The 18,294-nt window shown below is 47.3% G+C and overlaps 1 protein-coding gene across 3 annotated transcripts in view; it reads left to right on the top strand.

The window, feature by feature from the left end:
- FMNL1 (formin like 1) overlaps positions 1-18,294 on the top strand; it is a 1,060,054-nt gene that overhangs the window by 888,771 nt on the left and 152,989 nt on the right. For all 3 annotated transcript variants that reach the window (XM_085647374.1, XM_085647364.1, XM_085647383.1), the window contains exon 18: positions 934-1,168. In XM_085647374.1, the coding sequence (XP_085503500.1) occupies positions 934-1,168 (235 nt within the window). The remainder of the gene's footprint in view (positions 1-933; positions 1,169-18,294) is intronic.

Below are 18,294 nucleotides of genomic sequence, written 5' to 3'. Positions count from 1 at the left end.
CCTTTCGTCGCAAAGGGCACAATTCAGCCACGGCCAGTGCAGGTAAGAGCAATGGGGCCGGGTGGGGAGGATTTTGACAGACGAGGGCAAATTAATTATGTATTTAATTTTCCCTCATGGTCGTCTGTCGACTCCATAACCCGGCCTCACCACCCCACCACTCTTACCTGCACGGTCCATGGCTGGCACAATTTGACAAGCAAAGTCATAAATCTGCACCCACAGGTTTACTACCCCAAGTACATCACAGAGTGATCACATACAGGCAGTCACAGGTCGGCCAAATGAAGGCAGTTCCAGATAGACCAAATGCAGGCAGTCCCTTGGAGGCCACATGCAGGCAGACACTGAATATATTTCCAACCTTTGCTCTCCATGTGACAGTCCATTGGCTTATAGCAGCCACTCTGCTGTTATTGTGAGCTGCATTTTCACACTCACAAACTCTGATAGATTGAAGCCACCTTTCCACCTTGTAGTCACCCTTATCCATCTCCCATACGTGGTATGGAAGTTTTTAACATAAAGTGTTTTGTCCATCATCTCCAGTCTGGGAGATCCTGCACCTCGTGTTCTTGAGCCGGGCACATAGTTCACCCATTCCACTTCACATAGACATAAAACATGGAGCAGCTCCCGTCCTTGCCTTCCTTCCATCCTACTAATCTCATGGAGAAAACGAAATAAACTCAAAATGTTGAGGATAGAATACTTGAATAAATCTCTGCTAATGACCCAGCAGCAACGCGAGTTCGGGGTGAACCATCTCTTTTGAGGCAGGACCAAAATGATCTGATTTGAATGCAGGGCTTCCCAAAATATTAGTTCAAGCATTGCAGCTATGACTTTTCCTGGTACTCTCACCCCTGCCTTGATATGCGTCGTCTCTTAGCAGACCTCTCACTGACCTCCCCGCCATCGGCTCTCTTGCAGGTTTGACATGCAGTCTCTCAACCTGGACTTCCTTGAGCTTCTAATTCGTTTCATCCCCACCGAGTACGAGCTGATCACCATCAACAAGTACCTGAAGGAGCAGAAGCCACTTGACGATCTCTCCGACGAGGACCGCTTCATGATCCAGCTCAGCAAGATCCCATGCCTGTCAGAACGCCTCAACGTTATGACCTTCCTGGGCAACTTCAATGACACGGCACAGCTGCTCACGCCGGTAAGTGGTCCTGCGCGGGATGGCTGAAGGAAATGCATGGAAATCACACGTGTTGTCCTGAAGAATATGGGCACATTGGCCCTCCCACAGAAGAAGTGACTTGAAATGTTTTGCATATAGAGGTGATTACCTAGGTACGTTTGGGGGCGGCTGCCATTTAAAACACTTGAATGTGGATTCTGCACATGACCAATGGCAGGTTGGAAAAGTCATAGTCTTTAAGGAAGCTAGTATGCCACACTATTGAAGCAATACAATAAGGTACACACTGTACAAATGTATTTTTAATTCATAGATTACTACAATCAGTCTTTTGATGAGGCTTGAATCTCATTAAACTAACTCAGCTTTTCATCTTTATGTAGCCACGGCAGTAAGCACGATTAATTTGGATAACAAACACCAGTTAACTGCAGCACGAAATAATGTCAAGACTGTTGCATAACTGCTGGATATAAACAGGTTATTCATAAGTCAATCATTATAATCTCAGCTGTATTTCAAAAAAGCAAAAATCCTCCTGTGAGGCCCATGGCATGATTAGAATCCTGCCTACCTTTGAAACTTTTTGAGACTAGCCTCAAATCTTTTCTTTGCTCTTTAAGGGCCATATGTAGGAAGCCCAATACCGGTCGGTAACGGCCGATTTTCGGTAAATATCCCGTTACCGACCGGAATTCAGGCTTTTGGTATGTAGGGGGCACATTTCAGGATTCGGTAATTTACCGAATCGGTAAAAGCCCATAGGAATCAATGGGAAGCCAGTTACCATTACCGAATCGGTAAATACCGATTCTAAATTACCGACCCATTCCGAATCGGTAAATATTACCGATGGATTACCTACATATCATTTACCACTTCATAAATACCGAATCGGTAAAATTCGGTATTTATGAAGTGGTAAATGTTAGGCTACCTACATATGGCCCTAAGCTTCTGAGTGTTTAGTGCTAACCTGTACTGAATCCCCCCGCCTTTATGTCTGGACAAAGCTATGCTTCTCTAGCAAGCTCTAATGAGAGTGAAACGCAGATGTCAAAAGCTGCTTTTACTTAATCCAGTTTGGTTTGGATGGTATTTTATCAATCCAAATGTGTAAAACTGTGACTGAAATGGCAAAATGTCTTTGTCATTTTTCAGCTCGGTATGGAGAGAACTAGCTAAACCTCGGCTTACAGATTTGTTCTCACTTTTCTAGCTTGGTGTGGGTAGGAGTGTGTTCATGATATGCTTAAAATGTTTTCTAGAAAAACAAACATTTGCGGTGTATAGATATAGAGTGTGGGTGCTATAGATGCACTCCATAAACAGGAGCAGCTTTCCACCTAAGCTTGGAAACAACCCAGGTTGGTTTGACTGGTATTTTACCAATCTAAAGCTGTAATATTGTGCCTAGAATGGTAAAATGCATTTGTCATTTTTCAACTCAGCGTAGATAGCACTAGCTAATACTCTACATAAAAAATGTTCTGAAAAAATGGTAAAAAGCTTGGTTAGCTTATGGAAAGGACTGTGTAAATCCTATGATAAAAATGTTGGCTAGAAAAATAGATATTTGAGGGGAGAGCATTTCGAGTAGTGTGGCTTCACTGCACACTCTAGCCCAAAGCAAGATGGAAACATTTAAGATTAAAGAGAAGGATGTATTGTCCAAACCCATCTGCTCTTTGCTCCATGTTTGGGCACGTGTTACTGTTTGGAGGAAATTACATTGCTTTCAGGTCATTTTGTATTTAAAACATGGTGATTTTTGCACATGGGGCCTATTGTTCTTCTGGCTTTAGTTGCTGGACCATTTGAGCACTTAAAGCTAGAGCTGGTTCAGTTTTAGTGCTAGCACGATTGGAGCTTATACAACCATGCAATGGCTCTTCAGTAAACCCAGGAGTATTATGGCAGTAATTTAACTTAGTCACATGGTAGTCCTCTTCTGGATTGCTTTGTTTAGAAAACACAATGCTTAGAAAAAGAGTGTTTTTAAGACATTACTCACACAGATCCTCCACCTCACATTTGTAATTCATTTTTTGCATGATTGAGTTTAATTATTGATTATGTTAAACAAATTATCAATCAAGTAATCCATTGAAAGAAGCGCTGTGGCAACACAATAAAATATGTTACTACACATACTTTGAAACACTGCAGTTTCAAATGATAATTTTTGTTAATACTGGAAAGGGCTATCAAAGGGGGCCATCAAGTGTAAGAAAAGAATTTTCTTTTTACACAGCCAGCATCATTGACAATCACAGACAATAGGCATTCTAGAAGGTTCTTTTGATGATGTCTGCTTGGATTTTGAAATGTGTTATGAAATCACTCACCTGATGGGCCCTATAAAGCCCTGGTAAGCACTTGAAAGACATGCATGATTCTCCATCATTGGATCTTTCATAGATTCACATGCTTGAATAATTCCCTCTTTTTAGACTGGGAACCTCCTGTAACTTCAAAACAGCAGTATATACATAAAACAAATTAACATTGACTATCAATGACATTTTTTTCCCCATCCTGTCCACATCATTATACGTGAACCAAACTCCAGCCACTTGACCTGAGCATTGTTTTTCAAATTATTATTCCCAAAAACAGATATTTGTGCTTGATTTTTCCAGTTTAACCTTTGTCTTGAAGACATATGGCAATGTTAAACTTAATAAGTTATCCTAGAGTGATTTCCTTTGATAACCTTGTGTTAAATTACTTTTCACTGTTTGCTAAATGCGCTAGAAATCTCCATATTCCAGTTTTAAACAAGAATCAGTAGCTGTTATTTGGACATTCCTCGCCCCTGTAATAGCATCAGGCTCTAATGACTGAGGCCTGATTTAGTAGTAAGTGGTAATGAAAAATCCCACTACGTCCTCTACCCTCCCCACCACCCCCAAATTTACCATTTTTACCACAAGTAGGATTTCCACTGAAATCGAATCATGCCTAGTTGTCGTGAATGTCATCCCAGTCCTCTGTTACTAAGAAAGTTCACTTGAATTGTCTCTATACTATAGCATAGGGAAAACCCAAACATCAGAAATGGACACTGTTGGAAATACCCCCACTCCCACACCGGAAAGGGTTGGTGGTAACGGGGTCTTTCCAGGACATACACAGTGGTAGCTTGGCTCAAGTGGTCAGGAATCAGGCACCGTGCTAAGCATACAACATACCCATACAATAACCCTGCGCTCATCCGTTCCAAAAACGACTCTACACCGTAAAAATTATGAAAATATCTTTCTTTATCTTCTTTTTCTCTTAGTTGCTGATTAGATAAATAATAACACAATCACAATATACAAGGCTTTTTAAATAGTGCAGGTCAAATAAATACTGGCTTAATGATTCAATAAATAGGGGTGATCATAAATAATTAAGGCATAAATATAAGTGCAATACATACAGGCAATTAAATATTCTGAGGCAATAAATACTGCAAACCAATAAATATTGTGCGACAATAAATACTGTGGAACAATAAATACAGTGAAGCAATAAATAAGTTAAATACAATAAATACAGTGCTCTCAATAAATAATTAAAAGCTGACAGTGACACTTATAGAATCAGATCACATTTGAGATTACTATGGGCTGATTTGGCCCAGGCACAGCTTGTGGTTAGGTGGATGGCTTGAGGGTGTCTACTCCCTGCCTTGGACAAGGCTGAGGCCTAAACTGAGGTAGATCAAGGGGGGAATACTAGAGACCTGGCTCTCTCACTCTACACAACCCCTCTGAATTAGTCTCAGCTCACCCCTGGCACAATCAAGCTGGTTCCAGCACCTCTCTAGCCCCTAGAGTAGTCTCTTAGGATTCCACAGGGCCTTAGGCGCCCTCTATTCCACTTACTGCCCTTTTTCTGAAGCTCCGACGCCGCTGGAGTCGTGTCGACGCCGTGAGGCGGTTCCGGTTCGATGTCGGCGGCCTCGGCACAATGTCAGTTCTTGACGACGCCGGTAGGCGGTTCCGGATCGATGTCGGCGGCCTCGGCTCGATCTCGACCTCCGATTCGATGGCGTCGGGCAGTCTTGGCTCGATGTCGACTTCGGGCGGCTCCGGTCCGATGGCGACCTCAGTTTCGATGACGTCGGCCGGCCTTGGCTCGATGTCGACTTCCGGTGGCTCCGGAGTGCGATCCTCACTCCCGACCTCCGGTGCTCCTCTCCTCGGGTTCCGGCGACTCCGGAGTGCGACCTCCACTCCCGACCTCCGGCACGATTCTCTCAGGTTCCGGCGACTCCGGAGTGCGATCTCCACTCCCGACCTCCGGCACGCTTCACCTCGGTCTCCGGCGACTCCGGAGGGCGGACTTCACTCCCCCGTCGACGCCGCTCACTCGACCTCGGGTGACTTCCTCCTCGACCTCTGGTACTCTCTACGACCTCCGTCGGCGCCCTCTCTCGACCTCTGGCGGCTCCGGGTACGACGTCTGCTTTTCCAGTCAGCGCCGCTTCTCCACCTCGGGCTCCGGGTCTCTAGGCTTCTCGACGTCGGACTCCAGGGAAACCAGTATCCAGGTCAGGATCTTGCTGTTCTTGGATTCTAAGGCCTGTTCCTGCTGTCCAGGTCCTTAAGATGGTTTTTCTTGCTTCTTCCCACACAGGGCTCCAGGCTGGGCTCAGTCAGTAGGGACTAGTATCAAGGGTGGGTTTATGGACCCCACTCCAGGCACAAGTTTCCACCCCTGCTGCTTCACTCCTTCCTCCTTCAAGTTTCTGCTGCTCACTCTTCACCAGTCAGGTGCCAACTGCCAGCTCCAACTGCCAACTCTCTGTCTTAGCTTCCCAACATTCTAAACCGCCTCCAACTGTCACAGGGTTCTGGAATGTTCTGGAAGGTGCTAGTAGGTTCCAGTGGGTGCTGGTGATGTCACAGGTGGCCACCATTTTGTGCTCCAGGCCCTCAGACAGAAGTTCCAGGGGTAGCTAAAATGGCTCCCTGAATCTGCAGCAACACTAAAAAAATCTGGTGGTTCCCAAAAAGGAAAAATACCAACAGGGTTTGAGGCAAAAGTGGGACAAAATAAATAATGATGAGGAGGGACCACCCAAAGGGCTGACAGGTCTAACACGCGTCCCCCCCAGCTGAAAGTGGGGAGAGCTACCCAACCCCTTGGGAGTTCTCATCACTAAGGCGGAAATACCTTGAGAGACCGTCTGCATTGGCGTGGTCCACTCCAGGCCGATGTTCCACCTGAAAGTCCATTCCCTGTAGGGAGATAGACCACCTCAACAACTTGGGATTCTCCCCCTTCATCTGCATCAGCCAACGAAGGGGTCTGTGGTCGGTCTGAACCAGGAAGTGCGAGCCAAAAAGGTATGGCCGCAACTTCTTCAGAGCCCATACCACTGCAAAGGCTTCACGCTCTATTGCACTCCACTTCTGTTCCCTGGGAAGTAGTCTCCGGGATAGGAAGACCACGGGTTGATCCAGACCCTCTTCATTAAGTTGCGATAACACTGCCCCAATGCCATGTTCTGATGCATCTGTCTGGACAATGAACTCCTTGGAAAAGTCTGGGGCCCTTAAGACCGGGGCCTCGCACATGGCTTTCTTCAATCTCACAAAGGCCTGCTGACAAGCCTCCGTCCAGACTACCCGTCGAGGTTGTTTCTTGGACGTGAGCTCCGTGAGGGGGGCTACAATGGTACCGTACCCCTTCACGAAGCGGCGGTAGTACCCCGTGAGGCCCAGAAAAGCTCGGACCTCAGTCTGTGTCTTGGGGGGTTCCCAGGCCATGATGGCCTCGATCTTCGCCTGGAGGGGTTGCACCGCTCCCCTACCCACCAAGTGTCCAAGGTACACTACCGACCCCTGCCCGATCTGGCACTTGCTGGCCTTGATCGTCAATCCAGCTTGTCTCAGGGCCTGGAGAACAGCTTGCAGGTGACGCAAGTGATCCTCCCAGCTGTTACTGAAGACGGCTATGTCATCCAGATAAGCAGCAGAGAAACTCTCCATTCCGGTGAGGATCTGGTTTACCAGGCGCTGAAACGTGGCAGGTGCGTTCTTGAGCCCAAAGGGCATCACACAGAACTGGTATTGGCCATTGGGCGTGGAGAAGGCTGACCTTTCCCTTGCTCCAGCAGTCAAAGAGATCTGCCAGTACCCAGAAGTAAGGTCAAAGGTACTTAGATATTGGGCAGCTCCCAGCCGGTCAATCAATTCATCCGCCCTAGGGATCGGATGAGCATCAGTTTTGGTCACTGAATTCAGTCCCCGGTAGTCCACACAGAACCTCAGTTCCGGTTGGGCACCCGGTGGTGCAGCTTTTGGTACTAGTACCACCGGACTGGACCAGGGGCTGCTAGAAGGTTCGATCACTCCTAGCTCCAGCATCTTAGTGACTTCACTGTTAATGCTGGCCTTCACCTTGTCTGACATCCGGTAGATCTTGGACTTCACAGGTGGGCTGTCTCCTGTGTCCACGTCATGGACGCACAGGTGAGTCCTACCCGGGACAAGGGAGAACAACGAAGAGTACTGCCCCAGGACCTGGCGGCAGTCCTCCTGCTGTTCAGGAGTTAGAGATGGGGAGAGAATCACTCCCTCCACCGACCCATCCTTCTCTTGAGACGCAAACAAATCTGGGAGAGGCTCGCTTTCCACGTCCTCTCCTCCGTCAGTCACCATCATCAAGATGACTTCGGGCCTCTCGTGGTGGGGTTTGAGGCGGTTGGCATGCAGCACCCGCAGGGGCTGACGAGGGGTCTTCAGGTCCACCAAGTAGGTAGCCTTACCCTTCTTCTCCAACACCTCAAAGGGTCCTGACCAGCGATCCTGGAGGGCGCTAAGCTCTCCTGGTTCGATCACCCACACCTTCTGGCCAGGCTCCAACTCCACCGGGTGAGCGTTGTGGTCATACCACGCCTTCATCACCACGCCTTCATCACTGCTTGGCTGGCTTCCAAGTTGTCAGAAGCTTGCTTCCACAACTTAGCCATTTGGCTCCGGAAGGCCAGCATGTAGCTCACCACATCCTGGGGAAGCTTTCTGGGAGTTCTTTCCCATCCGTCTCTCACCAGGTTGAGAGGTCCACGTACAGGGTGCCCATACAGAAGCTCGAAGGGGCTGAAGCCCACTCCCTTCTGTGGCACTTCCCTGTAGAAAAACAATAGACAGGGTAGGAGGACGTCCCATTTCCTCCGCAGGCTTTCAGGCAGACTTCTGATCATGCCTTTCAAGGTTTTGTTAAACCTCTCCACCAGACCATTGGTCTGGGGGTGGTAAGGAGTGGTGAACCGGTAGGTCACTCCACACTCCTTCCACATGGCCCGCATGTACGCTGACATGAAGTTGGTCCCCCTGTCGGACACAACTTCCTTGGGAAAACCCACTCGGGTAAAGATTCCCATCAGGGCCCTAATGCCACAACAGGTGCTGTTATGGTCCTCAGAGGTATTGCCTCTGGGTACCGTGTGGCATGATCCACCAGGACCAGGATAAACCTGTGACCAGCTGACGTTGGCGGATCTAACGGACCCACAATGTCGATGCCCACCCTTTCAAAGGGGGTGCTAACGACAGGAAGTGGTTCCAGGGGAGCTTTCAGCTTCACCCCTGTTTTCCCACTGGCTTGGCAAGACACACATGTCCGGCAGTAGGTATCGGACGACACTTTCATTTGAGGCCAATAAAAGTGTGGGACAAGACGGGCGAAGGTCTTGTCTTGCCCCAGGTGTCCTGCCAAGGGGATCTCGTGAGCCAACTCCAGAAGGAAGGCTCGATAACGTTGAGGGACTACCAAGGCCCGTGACGATCCGTGTAGGGGTGCCTTGGGTTCACTGTAGAGGAGGCCATCCTCCCAGTAAACACTGTAGTTCCCTTCAACGTTCCCTGCTGCCTGGGCTTGGGCCTGACGCCTTAGCCCCTCAAGGGTAGGGCACTCCCTCTGGCCCTGGCAGAATTCCTCCCTGGACGGGCCTCCCTCCACGTGCCACTCGGCCGGGATGGGTAGGTCCTCCAGTTTGGTAACATCCCCCACCGCAGACTCCTGGTCCACCACCTCCGGTGGCCTATCCGTCCTACGGGGTGCGGACGCCGAGGCAGGCTCCTCCTGTCCTCGGTTCCTCCCTTGACTGGCAGCTGGCTGGGCCTTTGTTCCAGGCTCCAGCCGAAACGAACTCCCTCTCCGGGTAGTCGCGGACCTTGTGCTCACACAGGCCCAGTCAGGTGTACCCAGCATCTCAGTATGAGTCCGGTATTCCACCTCCTTCCAAGCGTTGTGCTCCATGTCATTCCCCAGCAGACAATCAACTGGCACGGCAGGGCTTACGGCAACTCGAAGTGAACCTGCAACCCCCCCCCATTCAAAGGGAACCTCGGCCACTGGATAGTGGCCTGTTCTGCCGTCAGCCATCGCGGCTGGGTGGAGTACATCGGGAATTACCTGCTCTGGAGACACCAGTTGGCTACGCACCATAGTCATACTGGCTCCTGTGTCTCTCAGAGCCTCCCCTCTTTGGCCGTTGATGGTGACCCACTGCCCATACTTGACAGTATTTGCGGGCACCTGGATCTTAGGAACCATCTCCCGTTCTCCCAGGGACACTAAAGTGACACCCGCCCACTCCCTTCCCTTAGTTAAGGGCATCTCCTCCCTGAGCTACTCCGGGGGTCTTTCCTCCAATGGGAGGGGGTGGTCGTTTCAGGCACTTCGGATCTCCTTTATAGTGTCCAACGCCACCGCACTCGTAGCAATGGACAACCCTTGGCTGCTGACTCTGGCCAGGATTAGGGTTTCTGGGTGGGTTAGCCCTAGGGGTGAATCCTGTTCCCTTCCCTTGGAAGTTATTTTGGGGGCCTTTGGAGAACTCCTTTTTCTTTTCCCCTCCCTCTTTCTTCTGGGGGGCGCCCTGTCCGGCCTTTTGAGTATCCCCTCCAGTCCCCCTTGTGGACACCCGGGTACTAGCCCAAATGTCCGCCTCCTCAGCAAGCTTCCGGGGACTGGTCAGCTTGCTATCCACCAGGTGTTGACGCAGTTCAGGGAAACATTTCTCGAGCAGGTGTTCCTTCAGTACTAGATCAAACAACCCCTCGTAGTTCCTCACTTCACTGCCCTGAATCCAACCCTCTAGTGCCTTCTTTGCATAGTCCAGGAAGTCCACCCAATTCTGTGTGCCCAGTTTGTGACTACCCCTGAACTTCTGTCTGTACTTTTCGGGTGTTAGTCCAAACTTTCTTATGAGCGCCAGTTTCATGGTGGGGTAGTGGGTCTGCTCATCCTCCTCGAGGGCCAATAATGCATCCCTACCAGCTGGAGGCATGTACTTGTACAATCCCGCTCCCCAGTACTTCTCTGGAACCCCATGGGCCCTTAACGAGACCTCATAGGCCGCTAGCCACTTGGCGATATCGTCACCCGCCCCATAGCTAGCTACTATGTCCTTTGGCAGGTAGGGTTTGGGTTCCTTGGTGTACTCTCGTTCTTCGCTGCCACCGTTAGGTACAGGGTGTGCCCCGATTCTCAGGATCTGAAGATCTATCTCTTTCAGCCTTATCTCATGAGCCATCCTCTGTTCCTCCTTCTCTTTCTCCAGCCTTGCTAAGTCCCATGTGAGCTGTCTTTTCTCCCTCCGGTCTGTTAACTCCACTTCAGACAAGCCACCGCTAGAGGCACTGCTGCCCTTCCTGGAAAGTGTCCTGGGCCCCGCTGACAGGTTCCCCACCTCAGGTTGGTACAAACCAGCTCCCTCACTGTCGGGCTCTCTATCCCTGTCCTCCTCCTCAGCCTTGCTTTCTCGGCGTGCCTCCCCCCAAGCCCTTAAGCTGGTTTGGAGTGCACCCTTCTTTGCTCCTGGAGGACAATACACCCCCTCCCAAAACTCCCTGAGTTGGGCCACAGTGTATGTTTCTAAATTCTCCAGTACAAACTCCATCTTGCCCACTCAGGTCAGAGGACAGTTATTTGCAGTAACTATGCAGGGGGGTACCTTATATAATACCTCCTCCCACCACCAGAGTAAATTTGGAAAAACAAAAACTCACAATTAGGAAGGCCGCTTTGAGAAAACTCCCGGTGTAGGCCTATGGACTACCCACAGTTATTGTTGAGTATACGTAGGCACAGCTCAATCCCACCACTGAACACCAATTAATGTTGGAAATACCCCCACTCCCACACCGGAAAGGGTTGGTGGTAACGGGGTCTTTCCAGGACATACACAGTGGTAGCTTGGCTCAAGTGGTCAGGAATCAGGCACCGTGCTAAGCATACAACATACCCATACAATAACCCTGCGTGCATCCGTTCCAAAAACGACTCTACACCGTAAAAATTATGAAAATATCTTTCTTTATCTTCTTTTTCTCTTAGTTGCTGATTAGATAAATAATAACACAATCACAATATACAAGGCTTTTTAAATAGTGCAGGTCAAATAAATACTGGCTTAATGATTCAATAAATAGGGGTGATCATAAATAATTAAGGCATAAATATAAGTGCAATACATACAGGCAATTAAATATTCTGAGGCAATAAATACTGCAAACCAATAAATATTGTGCGACAATAAATACTGTGGAACAATAAATACAGTGAAGCAATAAATAAGTTAAATACAATAAATACAGTGCTCTCAATAAATAATTAAAAGCTGACAGTGACACTTATAGAATCAGATCACATTTGAGAATACTATGGGCTGATTTGGCCCAGGCACAGCTTGTGGTTAGGTGGATGGCTTGAGGGTGTCTACTCCCTGGCTTGGACAAGGCTGAGGCCTAAACTGAGGTAGATCAAGGGGGGAATACTAGAGACCTGGCTCTCTCACTCTACACAACCCCTCTGAATTAGTCTCAGCTCACCCCTGGCACAATCAAGCTGGTTCCAGCACCTCTCTAGCCCCTAGAGTAGTCTCTTAGGATTCCACAGGGCCTTAGGCGCCCTCTATTCCACTTACTGCCCTTTTTCTGAAGCTCCGACGCCGCTGGAGTCGTGTCGACGCCGTGAGGCGGTTCCGGTTCGATGTCGGCGGCCTCGGCACAATGTCAGTTCTTGACGACGCCGGTAGGCGGTTCCGGATCGATGTCGGCGGCCTCGGCTCGATCTCGACCTCCGATTCGATGGCGTCGGGCAGTCTTGGCTCGATGTCGACTTCGGGCGGCTCCGGTCCGATGGCGACCTCAGTTTCGATGACGTCGGCCGGCCTTGGCTCGATGTCGACTTCCGGCGGCTCCGGAGTGCGATCCTCACTCCCGACCTCCGGTGCTCCTCTCCTCGGGTTCCGGCGACTCCGGAGTGCGACCTCCACTCCCGACCTCCGGCACGATTCTCTCAGGTTCCGGCGACTCCGGAGTGCGATCTCCACTCCCGACCTCCGGCACGCTTCACCTCGGTCTCCGGCGACTCCGGAGGGCGGACTTCACTCCCCCGTCGACACCGCTCACTCGACCTCGGGTGACTTCCTCCTCGACCTCTGGTACTCTCTACGACCTCCGTCGGCGCCCTCTCTCGACCTCTGGCGGCTCCGGGTACGACGTCTGCTTTTCCAGTCAGCGCCGCTTCTCCACCTCGGGCTCCGGGTCTCTAGGCTTCTCGACGTCGGACTCCAGGGAAACCAGTATCCAGGTCAGGATCTTGCTGTTCTTGGATTCTAAGGCCTGTTCCTGCTGTCCAGGTCCTTAAGATGGTTTTTCTTGCTTCTTCCCACACAGGGCTCCAGGCTGGGCTCAGTCAGTAGGGACTAGTATCAAGGGTGGGTTTATGGACCCCACTCCAGGCACAAGTTTCCACCCCTGCTGCTTCACTCCTTCCTCCTTCAAGTTTCTGCTGCTCACTCTTCACCAGTCAGGTGCCAACTGCCAGCTCCAACTGCCAACTCTCTGTCTTAGCTTCCCAACATTCTAAACCGCCTCCAACTGTCACAGGGTTCTGGAATGTTCTGGAAGGTGCTAGTAGGTTCCAGTGGGTGCTGGTGATGTCACAGGTGGCCACCATTTTGTGCTCCAGGCCCTCAGACAGAAGTTCCAGGGGTAGCTAAAATGGCTCCCTGAATCTGCAGCAACACTAAAAAAATCTGGTGGTTCCCAAAAAGGAAAAATACCAACAGGGTTTGAGGCAAAAGTGGGACAAAATAAATAATGATGAGGAGGGACCACCCAAAGGGCTGACAGGTCTAACAGACACAGTTGCAGTTCATGGCATTAACAGCCTTTTCTCTGTTTCTAGTTTTGCTTTGGATTTACCCTTTTAGTTATATGTCACAGGTCATCTTTTACAACTTTATTATATTGAGTTTTTTGGCTCAATAACCCAAGCAGGTGTTTTTTGTTCATTGTAGTACCACACATACATTGAGGGCGATTCCTAATATATATTTCACTATTTTCGCAGCTTCTCGGAGTAATGTATTACATCCTGCACCCTATGTTCACATTAAACAATGAACTCCCAGTACACTGTGGTCTATGTTCACGTGAACTCCCAGTACACTGTGGCCTGTGTTCATGTAAACTCCCAGTACACTGTGGCTTGTGTTCACGAGAACTCCCAGTACACTGTAGCCTATGTTCAAACAAACTCCTAGTACTCTATACCCTGTGTAGACTATATTCACATGAAACCCCAGTACACTGTACGCTATGTTCATATGAACTTCCAGTACACTGTAGTCTGTGTTCAGATGAACTCCCAGTACACTGTGGCCTATGTTCACGTGAACTCCCAGTACACTGTGGCCTGTATTCACGTGAACTCCCAGTACATTGGAGCCTATGTTCAAACAAACTGCTAGTGCACTATACCCCGTGTAGACTATGTTCACGTGAAACCCCAGTACACTGTGGCCTATGTTCACATGAACTCCCATTACACTGTAGTCTGTGTTCACATGAACTCCCAGTACACTGTGGCCTATGTTCACATGAACTCCCAGTACACTGTGGCCTATGTTCAAACAAACTCCTAGTACACTGTGGCCTATGTTCACGTGAACTCCCAGTACACTGTAGCCTATGTTCAAACAAACTCCTAGTACACTATACCCTGTGTAGACTATGTTCACGTGAAACCCCAGTACACTGTGGCCTATGTTCACATGAACGCCCAGTACACTGTAGTCTGTATTCACGTGAACTCCCAGTACACTGTAGCCTATTTTCACGTGAACTCCCAGTACACTGTGGCCTATGTTCAAACAAACTCCTAGTACACTGTGGCTTGTGTTCACGAGAACTCCCAGTACACTGTAGCGTGTGTTCAAACAAACTCCGAGTACCTTATACCCTGTGTAGACTATATCCGCATGAAACCCCAGTACACTGTAGGCTATGTTCACATGAACGCCCAGTACACTGTAGTCTGTGTTCATGTGAACTCCCAGTACACTGTAGCCTATTTTCACGTGAACTCCCAGTACACTGTGGCCTATGTTCAAACAAACTCCTAGTACACTGTGGCTTGTGTTCACGAGAACTCCCAGTACACTGTAGCGTGTGTTCAAACAAACTCCCAGTACACTGTACCCTGTGTTCACGTGAACTCCCAGTACACTGTGGCCTATGGTCACGTGAACTTCCAGTACACTGTAGCCTGTGTTCACGTGAACTCCCAGTACACTGTGGCCTGTGTTCATTTGAACTCCCAGTACACTGTAGCCTATGTTCACGTGAGGTACCAGTACACTGTGGCCTATGTTCACGTGAACTCCCAGTACACTGTGGCCTATGGTCACGTGAACTTCCAGTACACTGTAGCCTGTGTTCACGTGAACTCCCAGTACACTGTGGCCTGTGTTCATGTGAACTCCCAGTACACTGTAGTCTGTGTTCACGTGAACTCCCAGTACACTGTAGCCTATGTTCAAACAAACTCTTAGCACACAGTACCCTGTGTTCCTGTGAAGTCCCAGTACACTGTGGCCTATGTTCACTTGAAGTACCAGTACACTGTGGCCTATGGTCACGTGAACTTCCAGTACACTGTAGTCTGTGTTCAGGTGAAATCCCAGTACATTGTAGCCTGTGTTCATGCGAAGTACCAGTACATTGTAGCCTGTATTCACGTGAACTCCCAGTACACTGTGGCCTATGGTCACATGAACTCCCAGTACACTGTAGTCTATGTTCAAACAAACTCCCAGTACACTGTACCCTGTGTTCATGTGAAGTCCCAGTACACTCTGGCCTATGTTCACGTGAAGTACCAGTACACTGTGGCCTGTGTTCACATGAACTCCCAGTACATCTAACTATACTGTGGGGCTTTTTAAGTATGATGTAAATTTAAAACAAGAAAGTAACATAGTTTCTATGTAAAATTACAATCATTAATGTATGCAGCTCTCTTAGGTTTTGAAACGGGCATTAAAAATATTACCCTAATGTCAGCAGGACCTCCCGAAGTTGCTTCCACTTAAGAGTGATTAGTGACCCGTACCACAGAAGTAATCAGTTCTATATTGTCTAAAACGAGTTTATTACTTTTATATATTCACTAGTTCAAGAAAAGGTTTATTGAAAAGATTAACATGATCATAAAAACAATACTTCGTAAATGCAGTTATTTGTTAATACATAAATACATGAAGGTGTAATAAGGAATAATAATGATATATAATATGCATTAAAATAGTAAAAGGATAATATAGAAGAATATATGAATACAATCAAAGGTTCACAGAAATCGTAAATAACAGTACATTTCAAAAATACACAATTTAAAAAAATATTATAGAAAATTAGAAATTAAACATAATTATAAATAAACAATAGGAGGTCAAGGAGGCTTGGTAACTTCTTGTTGTGAGGGAGGAGGTAAAGAAGTTTTCTTCATGGTATCATCTAGAAATTGTGTGTTTGGGCCCCAAAGGTGAGAACGTTTAGTAGCAAGAGAGATAGGATGAACGAGTGCTGTATCGAAGCGATGATTGTGACATACAGCATACCACCAAGCTAAATAGGACAATTTAGAGGAATCTTTCCAGTTTTTTTATATTTGCTGAAAAGCTACAGCTATTAACAAATCAATAAGTGGTAACTGGGATTGACTCGTTTTCCAGTCCGGTGTTAAACTACCTAGGAAAATGTTTATGGGGGAGAGGGGAATTGTGGTGTGAAATATAGTGTTGATTTGGTGCCAGACCTGTTTCCAGAATATAAAAACATGTGGACAGGTGAAAAGCATATGATGGAGATCAGCGTCAACCCGGGAACATGTTCAGCGAGTGTTGAGATTTGTGTTGTGTATTTTATGTAGGTATGTGGGGGTAAGAAACAATCTGTTGTAAATAAAGAGTGTTTGTGTTGTGCTGGCCACCCTGGATGGTTTCCTATGTTTCGTCCAAATTCTGTTCCAAAAAGAGATAGGCCAATTTGTTCTCAGATCAGATTCCCATGAGAGGTCCACTTTGGTTTTGTCTCGGATCTCAGGAGGTACCATTAAATGGGAATGGTGGACGCTTTGGGGTTTCTGTGCAAAAGGTTATGCCATGGGAAAAGTGGGTGGGAGGGTGAGGAAGGTGAAGATTTGAGTTTAGCAGAAATATCAAGTATTGCTTTCTGCAAGGTCAAAAATTTAGATTTATAGGAAGAAGGCAAATGATAAAGAGTTTGTAATTGCGTAAATTGAATGGGTGCGCCCTGATCTAAAAATTGATGAACCAAGAGTAGACCTTTATTTCTCCAAGCCTTCCAATATATAGGTTTCCTATTAAGAAGGATTTCTTTATTGTGCCAAATTGTGGAATTAAGAAAAGTGTCTAAATTATGTACTACTAAGTGGGGTGCAGTGGATAGTAGTTTACAGGATTGCTTAATTATGGGAGTAGAGAGCTTTTGTGGTTTGCGAGTAAAGGAGAGATATTCCTGAAATGAGAAGGGAGCTAAAAATGAGGTCTCAAGATCCACCCAGAGAGGTTTATCTTCAGATTGATTAGTTATCCAATTCGATAGTTTTTGTAACTGAAAGGCTTTGTGATAATTGGAGAAATGGGGGAAATTGACACCGCCTTCTGATTTTTGTCTTGCTAATTTTTGTAACGCCATTCTTGGTTTTTTAGCGTTCCATAAAAAAAAAGTCAAAATAGAATTAATCTTTTGAAAGAATTTAGATGGAATGGAAAGTGGAATGTTAGAAAGGATATACAAAACTATCGGAGTCAACATCCTTTTGATTGTGTCCAGAGGACCCCACTAAGAAAGATGAAGGGGATGTCATCTTGCAACCAATGTTTTAAGTTTGGCAGAACATTTGTCTATGTTTAAAGAGATAGATGTCTTTATAGAGGGAGGGAACCAGATGCCAAGATATTTTATATGTTTAGGGTTCCAAGTAAAGTTGGAGATCTTAAAATCATCCTTAAAGGTATATTTGGTTAAGGGTAATATCTCACATTTTCCTATATTCAGTTTATAGCCAGATACCAATCCATAGGCCTCCACCTCTCCCATGAAAGCTGTAAGTGAAGATTGTGGTTGGGAGAGAAAAACTAAAATATCGTCAGCATATGCTGCTAGCTTAATTTGTTGAGGATCCGAGACAAAACCTGTGATTGAGTTATTCTGGCGTATTCTTGAGAGAAAGGGTTCTAGGGCCAAATTGAAAAGAAAAGGGGACAAGGGGCATCCTTGGTGTACTCCTCGTTTAAGATTAAAGTAGGGGGAGATAAGACCATTGGTTGATATGGCAGCCTTGGGCTCAGAGTAAAGTAGGGCACTAAGAGATGATTTTCGGTCCAAACCCAAACCACTTGAGAGCGTGGAAGATAAAAGGCGAGTAAACCCTATCAAAGGCCTTTTCTGCATCTAACACAATTGCCGCCAAGGAGTCCGGATAATGTGATGATTTAGATAAAATGGCAAAGAATAAGCGTGTATTGTCAGTGATGTTGCTGCCTTTGACAAAAACTGATTGTTCTTTTCCAAGCAGCATGGGAAGATGTGGTTCTAGTCTTAGGGCCAGAGCTTTCGAGAATATGTTATAATCTACGTTAACTAAGGATATAGGTCTATAATTTTTACAGTAACGTAAATCCTTATCAGCCTTTGGTATTAGACAGATCAAGGCTTCGGAAAAAGAGCCAGTGGAATTACGGGAAGCAATAAAGGAAGAAAGAAGAGTGTGTAGGTGTGGGAGTAATAGATGAACAAAATGTAAATAAAATTCCACCGTGAAGC

This window comes from Triturus cristatus, chromosome 1_1, assembly GCF_964204655.1.
Source record: "Triturus cristatus chromosome 1_1, aTriCri1.1, whole genome shotgun sequence".
In the NCBI taxonomy this organism is placed as follows: Eukaryota; Metazoa; Chordata; class Amphibia; order Caudata; family Salamandridae; genus Triturus; species Triturus cristatus.
The sequence above is the reverse complement of the archived record's forward strand: the minus strand, read 5'-3'. Positions and strand labels throughout refer to the sequence as shown.